The following is a 16159-nucleotide window of genomic DNA, read 5'->3' as shown; positions in this document are numbered from 1 at the left end:
AATGGAGGCAACATGCAGCTAGGTCGGCAGGTCCAGTACCTCGTAATACATCGTAAGTCCATCACTTGGCCCAGCAAGCCCCTGGAGCCAGGTGAGAACCAGGGAAAAATGTATCTCTTTTTTGGCTCAAATTAATTTTGATGATAATGTCAAGCCCACTCTTTTCCTAAACATTTGATGAATGAAACATTGACATTGTTGAAAAATATTTCATAGCATGAGGTTTTTTTTTTTACATAGGTTCCATGTTGAATAGAATCAGGGATTTTATGTATTGTATGAGTGAAAATAACATGCAGGACATATAAAAAAGATGTATTTGTCCACTCACCTTGTGCTTTTTGTTTCACAGTGCAATTATTGGTCGCTCAACTGAACATTTCAAGACCTATTTGTTCAGCTTCATCCGATTCATGCCACTTGTAAGTGTGTCTTTTTTATTGTTGTGCTTTATTCATATTTGGATCATTACTTCAATATTAATAACTAAAAATAAATGTTCACGACGGTATGTATGCGTTTGTGGACGTCAGAAAATGCAGCCCTACTGTGTTGCCAGTGCCATTATTTTTCTGACAAATTCACCACATGGTGGCACTATTATAAAACGTGTCGTCAGACTGAATTGTGCAAAACAGCCACACATCATTCTAATAAATCAGTGTAGAAAACATTTCTGTTCGAGGGAAAGTCCACTAAGAAAGTCTACTATAAGCGTGTTGAGGCATTATAGCACTGGGAAAGATATTTATATTTAAAACAACTAACTGATGACACTTTAGTTGTAGTTGCTGTTGCGAAAGGAAAATATCAGATCAGATTAATTATTACCACTACTGATAGCTGTATGTTATTTATTTGTTTATTATTCCCGCAGATAGCCTTTTTTATTTCATTTATGTATTCATCATTCCCACAGATGGCCTATTTTATTTTATGTATTTTTCATCCCCACAGTTAGCCTTATTTTATTATTCATTTATCTATTATTCCCACATCTGCGGTCTTTTCCAGGGTTTCTTGTTGTCCCCATTGAGTTGCGTTTTTTTTTTTCCCCAGATGTGGCATCTGAGCCGAGGATGTCGTTGTGGCTTGTGCAGCCCTTTGAGACATTTGTCATTAGGGGCTTTATAAGTAAACTTTGATTGATTGGTATATTTATTATTCCCACAGATAGCCTTATTTAACTAATTATTTATTTATTAGCCCCACAAAAAGCCTTATTTATTAATTATTAATTTATTATTTACACAGACAGCCTTATTTATTATTTAATTAGTATTTACCACATATAGCCTTATTGTATACTGTATATGAATTATTCCCACTGATAGCCTTATTTTCTTGTTTATTATCCCCACGTATGGCCTTATGTTATTATTGATTTATTTATTAGCCCCACAAATAGCCTTATTTTATTTATTATTCTCACAGATAGCTTTATTTTATTTAGTTAGTCTTTATTTATTATTCAGAATAATAATAACTCCCACAGTTATCCTTAATTTATTGTGTTTATTTATTTATTATTCCTACAGTTAGCCTTATTTTATTTTATTATTTATTGATTTATTATTACACTGATAGCTTTATTTTATTTATTTGTTACCTCCACAGATAGCCTTGGTGAATAACTTCCTGAAGTTGGGCCTGAATGAGCTGAAACTGAGGTTTCGAGAGCGACTAACAAAGAACCTGTATGACCAGTACCTTCAGTAAGTAATGCAAGATAGCTTTACTGAAGCCTTGCCAAAACATTCCACTTTTCTAATTATAGTGTAACCCACAAAACGACAAGAGACTTGATGGCAAAGCAAGGCACGTTTATTTATGGAGCATAATATGTACACAAGGTCATTCAAAGTGCTTTACAGATGCATACAATTACAAAAAGGAAAATCAAATAATTCTACAGATAATCTCATTTTAAAAAATAGAGATTGAGCAGCAGTCCAACCAAGTAATTCAAAGTTAGCATCAATATCACAGAGTTTGTTGAATATATGTCTGGAAGTTGAAATGCATTTGCTGTTGTATGTCAATTTTTCTCTGTTTAAATCTAATTTGTTTTACATTTGTGCAAGTTTCAAACACTTGCAATGCTAATTTTTGTTAGCCTGTCCATTAGTTTGTCTATTGTATGTCAGCATTAAGCTAGCAACATTAGCGCCAATCTTTATCTTGTATAGTTGTTACTTTTTTTCCTCTTATGCCAAACTGTATTGTTGATTTAACATGATTCTTACATGTATGTGCACTTTGTATGTATATTACTTTACTTGTCATTGTGTGCTTGCTTATACACTAACTTCATTGTGGAGACTAGTAATAGGCAACCTCAAGTTAAATGTTTTTTTTTAAATCTCCAATTTAAAGAACTGTTTAAATATCTGTCCAACTAGATCCCAACATTCAAGTAGAGCAAAATAATAAATAAACCAGGGGTGTACAAACTGCAGCTTGTGTTACACTGTAGTAATAATATAATTAACGATTGAAAGAAATTGAGCAAAACAATATAATGTAACAAGAATATATATAATTATACAATGACATTATATTGACACCCCTAGGGCAAGTCTTCGCCGCCACAAACAATTGCCAATCTGTGGAATGTCATAGGGAAGAAGCATATTTTCGCCAATATAGTATTTACACAACATTCCTCGTGCCGTTCTAGTACCAAAAAGTTTTCTGGATTTCTTTTCTAAATCTCTGCTTTGGTCTCTACAGAGGTTTCACTTACTACAAAATGGGCAACTTGGACAACCGCATAGCCAATGCAGACCAGTTGCTAACACAGGATGTGGAGAAATTCTGCAACAGTGTGGTGGACCTCTATTCCAACCTCAGCAAGGTAAACAAAAACTGTGTTAGCTCTCTACGCGTGTCTGTAAGTGTGCTTATTAGTCTGGACCAGAGGTTCTCAAACAGTTTTCACCAAGTACCACCTCAAAAAACACTTGGCCCTCCAAGTACCACCAAAATGACCAATATTTTGACCAAAGGACGTGCCCTCCTTTGGTGGCACAGCAGCGCATGCTCGAAAGCCAAAGTATAAAAAGTAGATTGCAATTGAAACCTCACCAATGCGTGTACAAAATTCACTTGAATTATGCTTCATATTAATTCATACCTAATCCTAACCTTGCTCCAAAATGTATGTGAATTGCATGATTGAAATTTAGATTTTTTCAAAATAGTGCATTTTTGTTTAATTTTGCATGTAGGTTGATAAAGACAAACCTTAAACCACAAAACAAGATGACTTGTTTGTATACAATTGGTGTTCTGTGGATTTAGTTGTGGAAAATGTATTAATATGCATGTTGGCTAAATTAAGATATAATGAAAAGGTTTTAATATTAGTTTCATGTGTGGGAGGATATTCAAGTTCTTGAATGCTCCGTTTTCTAATATCAACATTATATAACTGGTCTTGTTTTTGTTGTTTTTCCCTGCAGCCTTTGCTGGATATTGGGTTGTACATCTTCAAGCTGACCAGCGCCATAGGAGCTCAGGTAATTCAGCTATTGTACCATGTGCATTTTTTACTTCATTGGAATGCTGTGAAAGCACATTTACGTTAAACCCATGGACGCAATCCTGAAGGACTAAATTTAAAGTGTGGTCATATCATTAGGAACTAGACAAAAAGTTTGAGAAATATTCCTTTACAGTCGCACAAAACTAGTTGTAAGCCTGAGACAGCATGACCATATCAGAATCAGAATCCGCTTTATTGGCCACATGAGGAATTTGACTTGGTAAACTGTGCTCTTCTTGTACAATGTAAACGATAAATATTAACAATCAACTAAAATATAAACAAGTACTTAAATAGATGATATGTGCAAGGCTAATAAAATAATAGTGCATTAGTGAATAGAGCAATAGGATGATGAAGTGAACATGAGTCAGTGCCTTCACAGTGACTGATTAGTTCTAGGTCCAATTAGGTCTTCTAAGAATTACGTAATATTAATTTTTTTCTTTTTTCTTATAGCCAGACCTGTGTGTTGATTTCATACCTGATGATTTCGGCTACAACTGTGGCCTTCCTCAGAGGCTGTCACTTGATGTTAATGTGATGTGTATGAAATCAACACACAGGTCTGGCTATAAGAGAAAAAAAAAAAAAATACAGATTAGTTGCAGGGCTATATTGCAGACACAGGTGTGACACTGATTGTTCAGCGTTCATCACAGCGGTCATGATATCCTGGGCAAAGAAACTGTTCTTATAACGGGCTGTTGGTGTCAATTTTGCACATCTGACATATTCCAATAACAAATGTTAATAAACGGCAAAGGTAAAAACAACCACAAATTTGATATATAACATTATTGTTCTGCAGAACTTTGTTGTAAAAATCTGCCTCAGTTTGACACTCGCTATCAGGCTTTTTTTGCTCTGTGAACAAGCCCCGCCCACTCTGTTTGTGCCCGGTCTGCATTAAAGCAGAGCTTCGTATTGTATGTCACTCAAAAGTGAAGATTCTGACCATTAATTATTTATTATAGTTTGAAAATATTCAGCGAGCCGCAATGAAATGTTAATTATGTTGTATTATGGATACAGACAACGTTCACATTCACACACTAAGGACCATTTAGTGTTGCAATCAACCTACCAATACAATATATATTGTAACCCTCAAAGCTTTCCTCAATGTTGGTGACGGTTAAAGGTCCCAGGGACCCAAAAGGGTCTCAGCTATTAATGTGTTAAAAATAAGTCATTCAGTAATATATATTGTTTTTTACTTTGAACGCTTAAATATCTATAGATCAACTTCACATCTATCCATTTTATTATTGTCTTTGATCTTTTATGCCCTTATTGTCAAGTCTCTTTTTATTAGGAAAAATACAAAAAATGCAGTATTTTCCTCACAAAAAGGTTCAAAGTGGAGTGTTTGACGTGAAGTATTTGGAGCCGTAAATAGGTAAATAATTCGTAACAACATTGCTTTTGGTTCATTATTATTTTTTGAGCAATGACAATTTGAAAAAAATTGGGTATCCAAATGGCCTCCACTCATAAGTGTTAAAAATTAGTCATAAATCAATATGTATTATTTTTACTTTCAACTCTTACATATATTATACGTTTTTATTATTTTATGATCAATGACAGTTTTAAAGTAAAAAACAGCCTACATGGCAGCTTTGTGTTATTAGTGTCAATAATGCAAAATTTTTAGTCATTATATGACACCTGTTTCTCTTTGAGTACAATTGTTAATGTTTTTTTTCCCGCATTATTTAAAAAAATCTCGCAGGCTGTCAAAAACTTAGCTGTGTGCCGCACTTTGGACACCCCTAATCTACATGAATGAACAGCTTACAAAACTCAACGTCGATATTGCTAGGAAAGTGTGAGACTTAAGAAAGCAGGAGTAAATTTAAGGCACTTCGAGTGCCAACTGCACAGCTTAAATGGCAGACAGTGATGAATGGTTGTTAAAGAAATCAAGTAACTGGAGAAGTGTTGCAGATCATCTCGACTACAAAGTGGAGGTAGAGGTGGTTGTGGAAAAAGTATATCAGCTTTGGTCGCAACATTTAGCATTGATCCCCTTGGAGTTTTTTAATTTAATTTAATTCTAAATAAACTTGCTATATTTACGGTATTTTTCAGGCTATAGAGTGCACCGGTATTTAAACCGCACCCACCAAATTTTAGAAGAAATAAATATGTTTACACATATTAGCCGCATCGACCGCAGATATATACCGGTACGGAAGATTTTGTAAATGTTTATTTACATACCTTAATCGTTTCCAAACGATGTCTGTCACACGGCAATAAAACGGCTGATCAAACAAAACAGAAGTCATCACCATGGACCCACTAGTTGCAGAAGCTAGCTCTCCAATCAGCTAAACAAACTCAAAAACTCCTCAGTGACGTTTTGGTGAATTTACCAAACTGAAACAATACAAAAATAATGCCATTGTATGTAAATGAAAATAACATATTCTCTAATGCTAACAACGCTAGTTTGATTACATTACAATAGCAAATATTAATGAAAACACTCCTACAGACATCACAAGGGGACGGTTTAGTAGGTAAAAATTTTTTTAGTTATATTGTAAAAATTACAAACGTTTCTTCGAGTGATGACTGAGGAAACCTTTCAAGCAAAAACGCTATGGATGAATACTTCCGGTTCAAGGAAAGAAACATAAGGTACATTTTCAACCTGCTGCACTGGCAGCGAGCGAACACGTCTAAAAGATGGCGCCATAGCACAAACAAAAATTCACCTTTTCAGTGTCTCTGTCGGTGTTCTGGCTCCACAGCACAAACAATAATTCACCTTTTCAGTGTCTCTGTCGGTGTTCTGTGAAAACTATTTGTTGAATACAAAACATGGCCGTTTGCGAAGAAAAATCCATAAATAGCCTCACCGTTTTATAAGCCGCAGGGTTCAAAGATTGGGGGAAAAAGTAGCTGCTTATAGTCCGAAAAATATGGTAATGTCAATGCAGGTTGCACATTAAGATAACAAAAAAATCTAAGGCTTTTTGGTCCTATTTATTTACTTTTATAAAACTGAAAATAATTTGGGTTCTTACCTTCTTTTTGTATGTGAAGTACATACTCCATGAAAACCGTGTATGTTGATCCTTTGTGATCACCTACACGTCTCTGTTCTTATTTCTCAGATTGTGGCTATTTAATGGCGCCAGGAAGAATATAGACGTTTTTTGCTTTATTGAGTCGTTCCCATTTCCACTAGTGTATCCTCAAAAGTGCTAATTGAAACGCATTAGTAAAGAAATGTTGAGCTAAGTAGGTACTGTGCGGTGGTGGAAAGGGGCGTTGGTGTCCCTTGGTTACTGTATAAATGTATTGATAGCCGTATAAATTTCTTTACTAACCTAGGGCCCAGGCATCATGATCTCATACCTGCTCATCTCAGGTTTGTTTCTGACCAGACTGAGGAGGCCCATCGGCAAAATGACGGTCACAGAGCAGCGCTATGAGGGAGAGTACCGCTATGTCAACTCTCGCCTCATCACCAACAGGTAAACACACCGGCTGTCAGCATTTGCTGGGAGTTCGTTAGTTAGTAGGGCTGTAACGATTCGTTTTAACAATTCTATTTAGAATTTGTGGTTGCCGATAAGATTGAGGGACCATATTATTTTTGGAGAACGATACGATCCGAAACGGTTGAGTTTAAAGTCCTCATCATTAAATGTGTAAAACTTCATATACAAAGTCTTCCGTTCTTAAATCCAATGTCTTCTTGTTTCTAGTAAAGATAAATTTGATCAATCTCCTTTTAAAACAATGTTGGATGGATACCTATGTTCCGCAGGGCTCAGATCGATGTAGTTGAATCTGAGGAATATAAATCGATATATCGATTAATGGTTACAATCGTTAATTATCCTGCAGTAAATGCAGGTGTATTGTTTGCCACAAACACACACAACCTTTATTCATAAGGATAATAAACCCATTGAGATCAAGATCTCTTTCACGATGGTGACCTGGCCCAGATGTCAGCAGCATATGTCACAGAGCAGTTTCAGAAAAGTAATACGTTAAGACATACATATTCAAATGCATAAAAGGCACCTGTAAAATAATTAAACAATTAAGATTTACACCTTTTAAAAACACAGGCACTGTGCAAACGTCTCACGCTGTCTGTCCCTCAAAATAAAACGGTAGGTTCCAAATGGAAGTAGTTCAGAGAGTTTCAGTTTCGTTTGTAATGTATTCCATGCCAGTGGGGCAGCAATGCTAAAAGCTCTTTTGCCAAATTCAGTCCGTAAACGAGGAACAGTTGAAGCATACAAACTGTTCGAACATAATGCGTAAAACCTGTTTTTTCTGTGTTATCAAAGTACACAAGTATGGAGGCATTAAACTTAAATAATAGTCAGCCAATGTGTGTATCTGTATCTGCGTGCACTCAATGAAGATAAGTCTGGTGTGATAAACAGTCGACAGTGGTGGGTGAGACCATGAAAGCAAGTAACAAATCTTAGTGCTGAATGAAAAACAGTGCCCAAGGACTGGAGGCATATAAATTAAGCACTAAAATAAAGCACCTCTCCATAATCAATTACAGGCAAGATAGTTGATGTCAGCAATTTTTATCTGACATTAAGAGAGAAGCAGTTTTTATTTCTAAAAAATACCCTAAGCTTAGGACTATGTCGTTAATATGGGCTTTAAATAAAAGCTCCTGGTCAAGTGTAAAACCCAAGTACTTGTAATTTAAGACCTGCTCTATAGGGGTTCCTTTTGATGTTAAAATATTTGGAATGTTTTCCTGTATCACCCTTGAATGAGAGAAAACCATTAGCCTGCTTTTATCAGTATTTAAAACCAATTTAAGATCAAATAAGCGAGCCTGGATGACCTCAAAAGCAGCTTGTAAAAACTCAAAAGCCTGAGTAATGGATGTTGTACAGCAATAAATAATGGTTTTGTCTGCATAAAAATGGTAAATTGCATTTGACAAATTGTTACAAAGATTATTTATGTAGATAGAAAATAAAATGGGCCCAAGCACTGAAAAAGACGACAGTTTTGCCTTGCAGAATGACTACCTGAGTTACTTTATTTGTAGCAAGCGACAACGCAACAGTAACATCATCCTCGGCGAGCGTTGTACACACACTTGTCATTCAACTCCCACTAACCAATCCCCTACTTCCCCGGCTCGTATTTGACATAGGCTCCCAAATAGCTGTCAAGGATATGCCTGTAATATGATTTTTTGATTTTTGGACCTCCAGATCAGCATGTCCTCATCCATTTGTGTCATGGAGGTGAAATTAAATCGGAAAAATCCTTTGAAATTTTGACTTCAGGTCCAGCCCAGCCCATTAGGATGTTTGAAAGTGTAAATTACATTCCGTCTGGAACAAAGAGTATTTTATTTTGAAGTTTTTCCGGATAATTTATTTTGTTTGAGCATGACTTCATGTCCACACACATTGACCAGAATGAAAACACATTCTGAAAATTTACAAATTATTATGGGTTTTTTTACACTTACATGTTGCGGTTTGTAGTATTCTATCTTCATTTTACGTTATTTATACGTTCTGAATAAACTATGTGATCAGTCAAGTAGGTGGAATTAAGTCTGTCATGAGTTTTAAAATGCTCTCATTGGTGTTCATTTTTAATCTATCAGAAAATGAAATTATTAATAATATCAAAATCAAATTACAAGATGTTATTAATGTAATTTACTCTTTTTCCTCCACTGATGTTCTAACATCATGTGGTTTATTCTGTACATATGTAGCATCATCTACAGCAAAACATGTGAATTTGAACTCATTTCATTAATCACACATGAAGTTAGAAGGGGATACATAATATTTCAGCATATTAATGTGTGCCCAGAAAATGTACAGATTATCAAAAGCATTTATTTGGATATCAATTTCACAGGTTACAATAACAACATATTTGACAATCAAGGCATGAACGTAACAATCCACATTTTGTGTACTATCACTAATAGGCAGCGTGAGTACGTAGAGTCCAAACACGGAAGTGTTGCCTCTATTTTAACACGCACATAGCTCCGCCCCCTATGAAGTCATGCACTCTTTTGACAGGGGATACAAAGAATTGCTACTGCGACATCAAGTGGACACATTTAGAACAGCAGTTTCTGTCATTCAAAAATTTCAGCTCATTTTTGTACTTAGCAAACTCATCTCGCAGGCCGGATAAAACCTGTTCGCAGGCTAGGCCTTTATGTTTGACACCCCTGGTTTAAAGTCAGGTGACCTTTACTATCAAAAGAGCCATCAGCCTCCTCTTTTACTAAAGTTAAAGAGTCTGGAGCCGCAAAACAAAACATAGCTTATGAACGTTATGTATGTACTGTTAGTTTTAAACTATATTTTCTTTTGAGATTTTTCTTTTTGGGATGTACTCTACTCATTCATGTACTTCCTCCTTCTCATCCAAACGCCAGTCAGAACTCCGTATGGATGTAGTCAAAGACATCTAAACAGTCGGACTTATAAAACCCTTTATAAATGCACATTTCCTGCTATAGAGCTGCATGTGGCTCTGGAGCCACGGATTTCCGACCCGTGTTCTAGGTTCTTCGAGATATTGTTATTGGGTACCTGATTTTTACAGTGAAGGGTCCTCCCAAATTCTGTTATTCTAACAGCTGTCTGAATAAGGCGAGGTGACTAGGATTGATGATTAACAATTTATCCTACAAAAAAGGAGTAAATACAAGCAATAGCAATACCATTGCTGGAGAGAGGACCGAGCTGTCTAAAGTCCCGCGCATTCTCTGAAAATGGTCGCTCTACATAAATGCTTTTTTCCATCTTGCTGCTCCACCTAGGCGGAGATCAAAACCAAAAGTTAACTTGGCATACACTCCAAACATCTGTACACTCTCCCTTCATCTCGTTCCTGATACCTCTTCTTCCAGAACCTAAATGAGATACAGTATAGTATGTGTGTATTTGCAAAGATAGAAAACACAGGGTGTATTTATTGTGTTTATCTTCTTTGAGCAAAAGCTTGTAACTTCTAAGGCGTTCCATGTTTGCCAAATGAGGGAAAATATTCCCCTAACATTGTCTTAGTGTACAATGTTAAGCTTTGTATTTATTTACCAGGAGAAGGACCTGGAAAGTGAGGGTACCCTTTGAATAATTTCATAAAATGGAAAATACTCTGTACTCTTATGATTGCAACTTTTTTTATGTCTTCAGTGAGGAAATTGCCTTCTACAATGGAAACATGCGAGAAAAACAGACTATTTACACCACATTTAAAAAACTGGTAAGTAACATCTAGCACCAGTCATTTTAAGTTTCAATGTTGTTCACCTATTTATATACATATTGTTTGTATTTTGTAATTATTTTCCAGGTTGACCACTTACACAACTTCATATTCTTTCGTTTCTCAATGGGGTTTGTGGATAGCATCATTGCCAAGTGTAAGTGGAAGTGTTTATTATGATTCCTAATTGGGGCTGTTCCGATCCGGGTTTTATGCTGTCGATACCGATGACAGGAATTAACTGTCCATTTTTCAATGGAACTAAGGCCAAGGAATTCTCCCCGCAGGTAGATGCTGCCATTTTGTCGACATTGTGAGGATTTCAGGTCTATTATGTTGTGATTAAACCTACGCGCAGCAATTACTTATATGACCCATTGCAAATTACCTTCCCTAGTCATGGTGCAAAAGAAAATCCAACACAAAATCACACATAACACAACCTGCTTTGTGTTGTGGATATTATAAAAAAAATGTCCGTGCAACATAAACAAATTCAAAATTACACCCATTTAAATCTATTACAAAGCATGATGGGAACAATTCTAAACACTCTCTACACTTATCCATGTTTGGCGATTTTAGCTGCTTGATATTTCTGATTGATTACAAAACTTTACGGAGGTCGTCACGGAAGTATACAAGGTAGGAGTCGAACTTTCACATACCCTTAATATCCAGTTATATTAATTATTTTATCCATTATATTAGTATGATATGTACACAAATAAATATATATATCGCGATCATAAGTTTACATACACTTATAAAGAACATAATGTCAGGGCTGTCTTAAGTTTCCAATAATTTCTACAACTCTTTTTTTTTTTTTTTGTGATAGAGTGATTGGAGCACATACTTGTTAGTCACAAAAAAAAATTCATGAAGTTTGGTTCTTTTATACATTTATTATAAGTCTACTAAAAATGTGACCAAATCTGCTGGGTCAAAAGTATACAGCAATGTTAATATTTGGTTACATGTCCCTTGGCAAGTTGAACTGCAATAAGGCGCTTTTGGTAGCCATCCACAAGCTTCTGCTTGAATGTTTGACCACTCCTCTTGACAAAATTTACCACTTTTGACATGTGTTTGGGGTCATTGTCCTGTTGGAACACCCAACTGCGCCCAAGACCCAACCTACGGGCTGATAATTTTAGGTTGTCCTGAAGCATTTGGAGGTAATCCTCCTTGTTCATTGTCACATTTACTCTCTGTAAAGCACCAGTTCCATTGGCAGCAAAACAGGCCCAGAGCATAATACTACCACCACCATGCTTGACGGTAGTTATGGTGTTCCTGGGATTAAAGGCCTCACCTTTTCTCCTCCAAACATATTGCTGGGTATTGTGGCCAAACAGCTAATTTTTTGTTTCATCTGACATCACATGGACAAAGATAAGACCTTCTGGAGGAAAGTTCTGTGGTCAGATGAAACAAAAATTGAGCTGTTTGGCCACAATACCCGGTTCGCAGCTGAGTGTGAAGCGACTGGGATGAGAATCAGCACCTCCAAGTCCGAGTCCATGGTTCTCGCCCGGAAAAGGGTGGAGTGCCATCTCCGGGTTGGGGAGGAGACCCTGCCCCAAGTGGAGGAGTTCAAGTACCTCGGAGTCTTGTTCACGAGTGAGGGAAGAGTGGATCGTGAGATCGACAGGCGGATCGGTTCGGCGTCTTCAGTAATGCGAACGCTGTATCGAGCCGTTGTGGTGAAGAAGGCAAAGCTCTCAATTTACCGGTCGAGCTTTGGGTTATGACCGAAAGGACAAGATCACGGGTACAAGCGGCCGAAATGAGTTTCCTCTGCCGGGTGGCGATGCTCTCCCTTAGAGATAGGGTGAGAAGCTCTGCCATCCGGGAGGAGCTCAAAGTAAAGCTGTGCTCCTCCACATCGAGAGGAGCCAGATGGTTCGCGCATCTGGTCAGGATGCCACCTGAACGCCTCCCTAGGGAGGTGTTTAGGGCACGTCCGACCGGTAGGAGGCCACGGGAAAGACCCAGGACACGTTGGGAAGACTATGTCTCCAGGCTGGCCTGGGAACTCCTCGGGATCCCCCGGGAAGAGCTGGACGAAGTGGCTGGGGAGAGGGAAGTCTGGGCTTCCCTGCTTAGGCTGCTGCCCCCGCGACCCGACCTAGGATAAGCGTAAGAAGATGGATGGATGGATGATGGATATTTTTAACTAATCATTATAGCAACCACATTAATATTTTCATACAATTATATTCTTAACATTGACTGTAAACTTAGTGCCAAATTGGTACAATTTTTACAAAATAGCATTTTTTGCCAAAGAAAAAAAAAGTGTTCAGGGCCTCGCTCATCAGCACTATTTAGTTACAGTATGAACTTAAAAATTGCCCACAGCATTATGTCATGTTTTTTGTATTTTGTTTTACCTGTGTGTGTGTGTGTCTGTGTTTTGGATCTGCTGTAGACATTGCTACTGTGGTGGGCTATCTGGTGGTCAGCCGGCCATTCTTAAACCTGTCCGATCCACGACATCGGCACAGCACACAGTCTGAACTCCTGGAGGTCAGCCATGTCACTCAAACATAACACAAACTGTATATACAATGCTTTTTCTTAACTGTATTTCAAACCTGAAATATTGTTGCTCATGCCGGCAAAATACAAATCTGTCTGGGCAGCTTTTATATAACATTGATGTTTTACTTTTCGTCTAAGGAAATAAAAAAGGTGGGGAAAATGAATTCAATTAAATTTGATATAGGAAAATAGAAGTATTCAAGGACTGTAGAGTATATAAACTTACAACTGTTAGTCCGCCTCAGATAATTTTGTATGTCTCACTCCTACAACGCAATAAAAACAAATCTTTAATATATTTGTTTTAGAATAATGACAATCATGCAAAGTGGGCATATTTTTTGTAGGATTATTACCAGAGTGGGAGGATGCTTCTGAGGATGTCACAGGCCCTTGGAAGGATTGTCCTGGCAGGTCGGGAAATGACCAGGCTCTCTGGGTGAGTATTTGTACTTGAGAATGGCACTACTGGGACGGCGTGGCGAAGTTGGTAGAGTGGCTGTGCCAGCAATCGGAGTGTTGCTGGTTACTGGGGTTCAATTCCCACCTTCTACCTTCCTAGTCATGTCCGTTGTGTCCTTGGGCAAGACACTTCACCCTTTGCCTCTGATGGCTGCTGGTTAGCGCCTTGCATGGCAGCTCCCGCCATCAGTGTGTGAATGTGTGTGTGAATGGGTAAATGTGGAAATACTGTCAAAGCGCTTTGAGTACCTTGAAGGTAGAAAAGCGCTATACAAGTACAACCCATTTATCATTTATTTATCATTTACTACAACTACAAGAAACTGCAATACATTATTACAACTACAAGAAGCTACAATACACTGTTACAACTACAAGAAACTACAGTACATTATTACAACTACAATACACTATTAGAACAACAAGAAACTACAAATTATTATTACAACTACAAGGAACTACAATACACTATTACAACTACAAGAAACTACAATGCATTATTACAACTACAAGAAACTGAAATAAATTATTACAACTACAAGAAACTACAATACACTACTACAACTACAAGAAACTACAATACATTATTACAACTACAAGAAACTACAATACATTATTACAACTTCAAGAAACTACAATACATTATTACAACTGCAAGAAACTACAATATATTATTACAATTGCAATAACTGCAATACACTACTACAAGTACTACAGCTGCAAGAAACTACAATACACTACTACAACTACAAGAAATTAAAACATACTACTACAAGTACTATAACTACAATACACTACTACAACTACAAAAACTACAATACACTACAACTACAAAAACTGCAATACACTGCTATAACTACAATACACTACAACAACCATAAACTTCTACAACTACACTAAGCTATAATACACTACTACAACTACAAAAACTACAATATACTACTACAATACACAACTAGTACTACAACTACAAAAAACTACAAGTATGCTACTACATACTTATTTCCCTCAGTCCAATTACAAATTAATCTATAAGTTTTAATGTTATTTTTTAGGATTTAATTTTACATTTGGTCCGTCTCTCTGTTACAACAACAATAACATTAAAATATGTTTGTAAAGGTCAACTTAAAAAAATCATCAGGGAATCGAATGCTTATTTTCCTACTGTATGGTGAGCATATGTATAAGAAATGTACACACCAGGAGGTCTTTCAGTCAGCTGTATATACTGTAGCTATCCCTTGGCTCAAAGGACAGAAATAGAACAGAAATATTCACATCTGTGCATTCCACATTGTTTCTGATTACGTTGTTATTGTTTTTGCTTCCCCTGCAGATTCACATCTCGTATCACTGAACTAATGAAAGTCTTACAGGAGTTAAATGCCGGAAAATATGAGCGCACCATGGTTACCCAGCAGGAGAACGGTACATACTGTGTTTTGTACAACACCAGCTGTATTATCACAATTCATACACTTATTATCTTTCCCATGCATGAGTACAAATTACACAACGTTTCACCTTTGCGAGCTGCCCAAATAGTAACGATTGACAAAGATTAGATAACAACACCAAAACTGACTGAATCTGTTTGTTGGGTTTTTATTGCAGAATCTGACACCGCACAAAAAAATATACTAGTACCTGGAAATGGTCAAGTTATCAACCGAGATAACATCATCAAGTAAGTGTCTATCTTTCCTTTTTTATTTTTCATGGTAGACTTTAAGCCTTTCTTTTTATTTTGCAGATTTGACCACACCCCATTAGCGACACCAAATGGAGACATCCTAATCAGAGATCTCACATTTGAGGTACGACGCTGGCATTCAATCGGATATTTTTGCTAGGACACACGTTCTGCTAAGCCAAGGCTGAATTTGGCAACAGGGTTTCCCCTCAAATGATCGTGGCGGCACCCCATGGCAAAATAAAAGCCGCCACACATAAAAAATTTGAGTTTTTTTATGTGAAAACAACTTAAAGTAATACAATGTATGAATGGATATACATATATATCAGTGACGTGCAGTCAGGGTAGGCAGGTGAGGCGGGGCCTCACGTGCCATCATGGAAAGAAAAAAAATGTAAAAAGAAAAAAAAAAAATTAAATTGTTATATGTATCCAGTGATTATACTATAAAGTTATTTTCCATTTAACTTCACCAGTTTTAGATTATTTTTATTCAAAATCGCTGAATTTTCACATTTGCCGTTCAAATACTGAGAAGAGACTTGCGGTGAGTCAGCAGCCAGTTGAGCCTCACCATGTATTGCGCAATGACTCGGCTAACTGCTGGCCTGCTGTGCAGTGAGACCGTATTGCTATAT

At 36.9% G+C, this 16159-nt stretch overlaps 1 protein-coding gene across 2 annotated transcripts in view; it reads left to right on the top strand.

Annotated features, from left to right (window-relative positions):
* abcd3a (ATP-binding cassette, sub-family D (ALD), member 3a) overlaps positions 1–16159 on the top strand; it is a 39918-nt gene that overhangs the window by 10274 nt on the left and 13485 nt on the right. Inside the window, exons 5-16 of one of the 2 annotated variants that reach the window (XM_062020892.1) lie at positions 353–422; positions 1618–1715; positions 2734–2857; positions 3465–3521; positions 6899–7041; positions 10738–10807; positions 10898–10967; positions 13248–13345; positions 13708–13799; positions 15162–15253; positions 15440–15512; positions 15579–15642. In XM_062020892.1, coding sequence (XP_061876876.1) covers positions 353–422; positions 1618–1715; positions 2734–2857; positions 3465–3521; positions 6899–7041; positions 10738–10807; positions 10898–10967; positions 13248–13345; positions 13708–13799; positions 15162–15253; positions 15440–15512; positions 15579–15642 — 1051 coding nt within the window. Of the gene's footprint in view, positions 1–352; positions 423–1617; positions 1716–2733; positions 2858–3464; positions 3522–6898; positions 7042–10737; positions 10808–10897; positions 10968–13247; positions 13346–13707; positions 13800–15161; positions 15254–15439; positions 15513–15578; positions 15643–16159 lie in introns of those variants that run through there. The other variant, XR_009821129.1, reaches the window with a different exon arrangement.

Source organism: Entelurus aequoreus, linkage group LG15 (genome assembly GCF_033978785.1).
Source record: "Entelurus aequoreus isolate RoL-2023_Sb linkage group LG15, RoL_Eaeq_v1.1, whole genome shotgun sequence".
Taxonomy (NCBI): domain Eukaryota; kingdom Metazoa; phylum Chordata; class Actinopteri; order Syngnathiformes; family Syngnathidae; genus Entelurus; species Entelurus aequoreus.
Note: the sequence above shows the minus strand (reverse complement) of the source record. Positions and strands in the feature narration are given on the sequence as shown.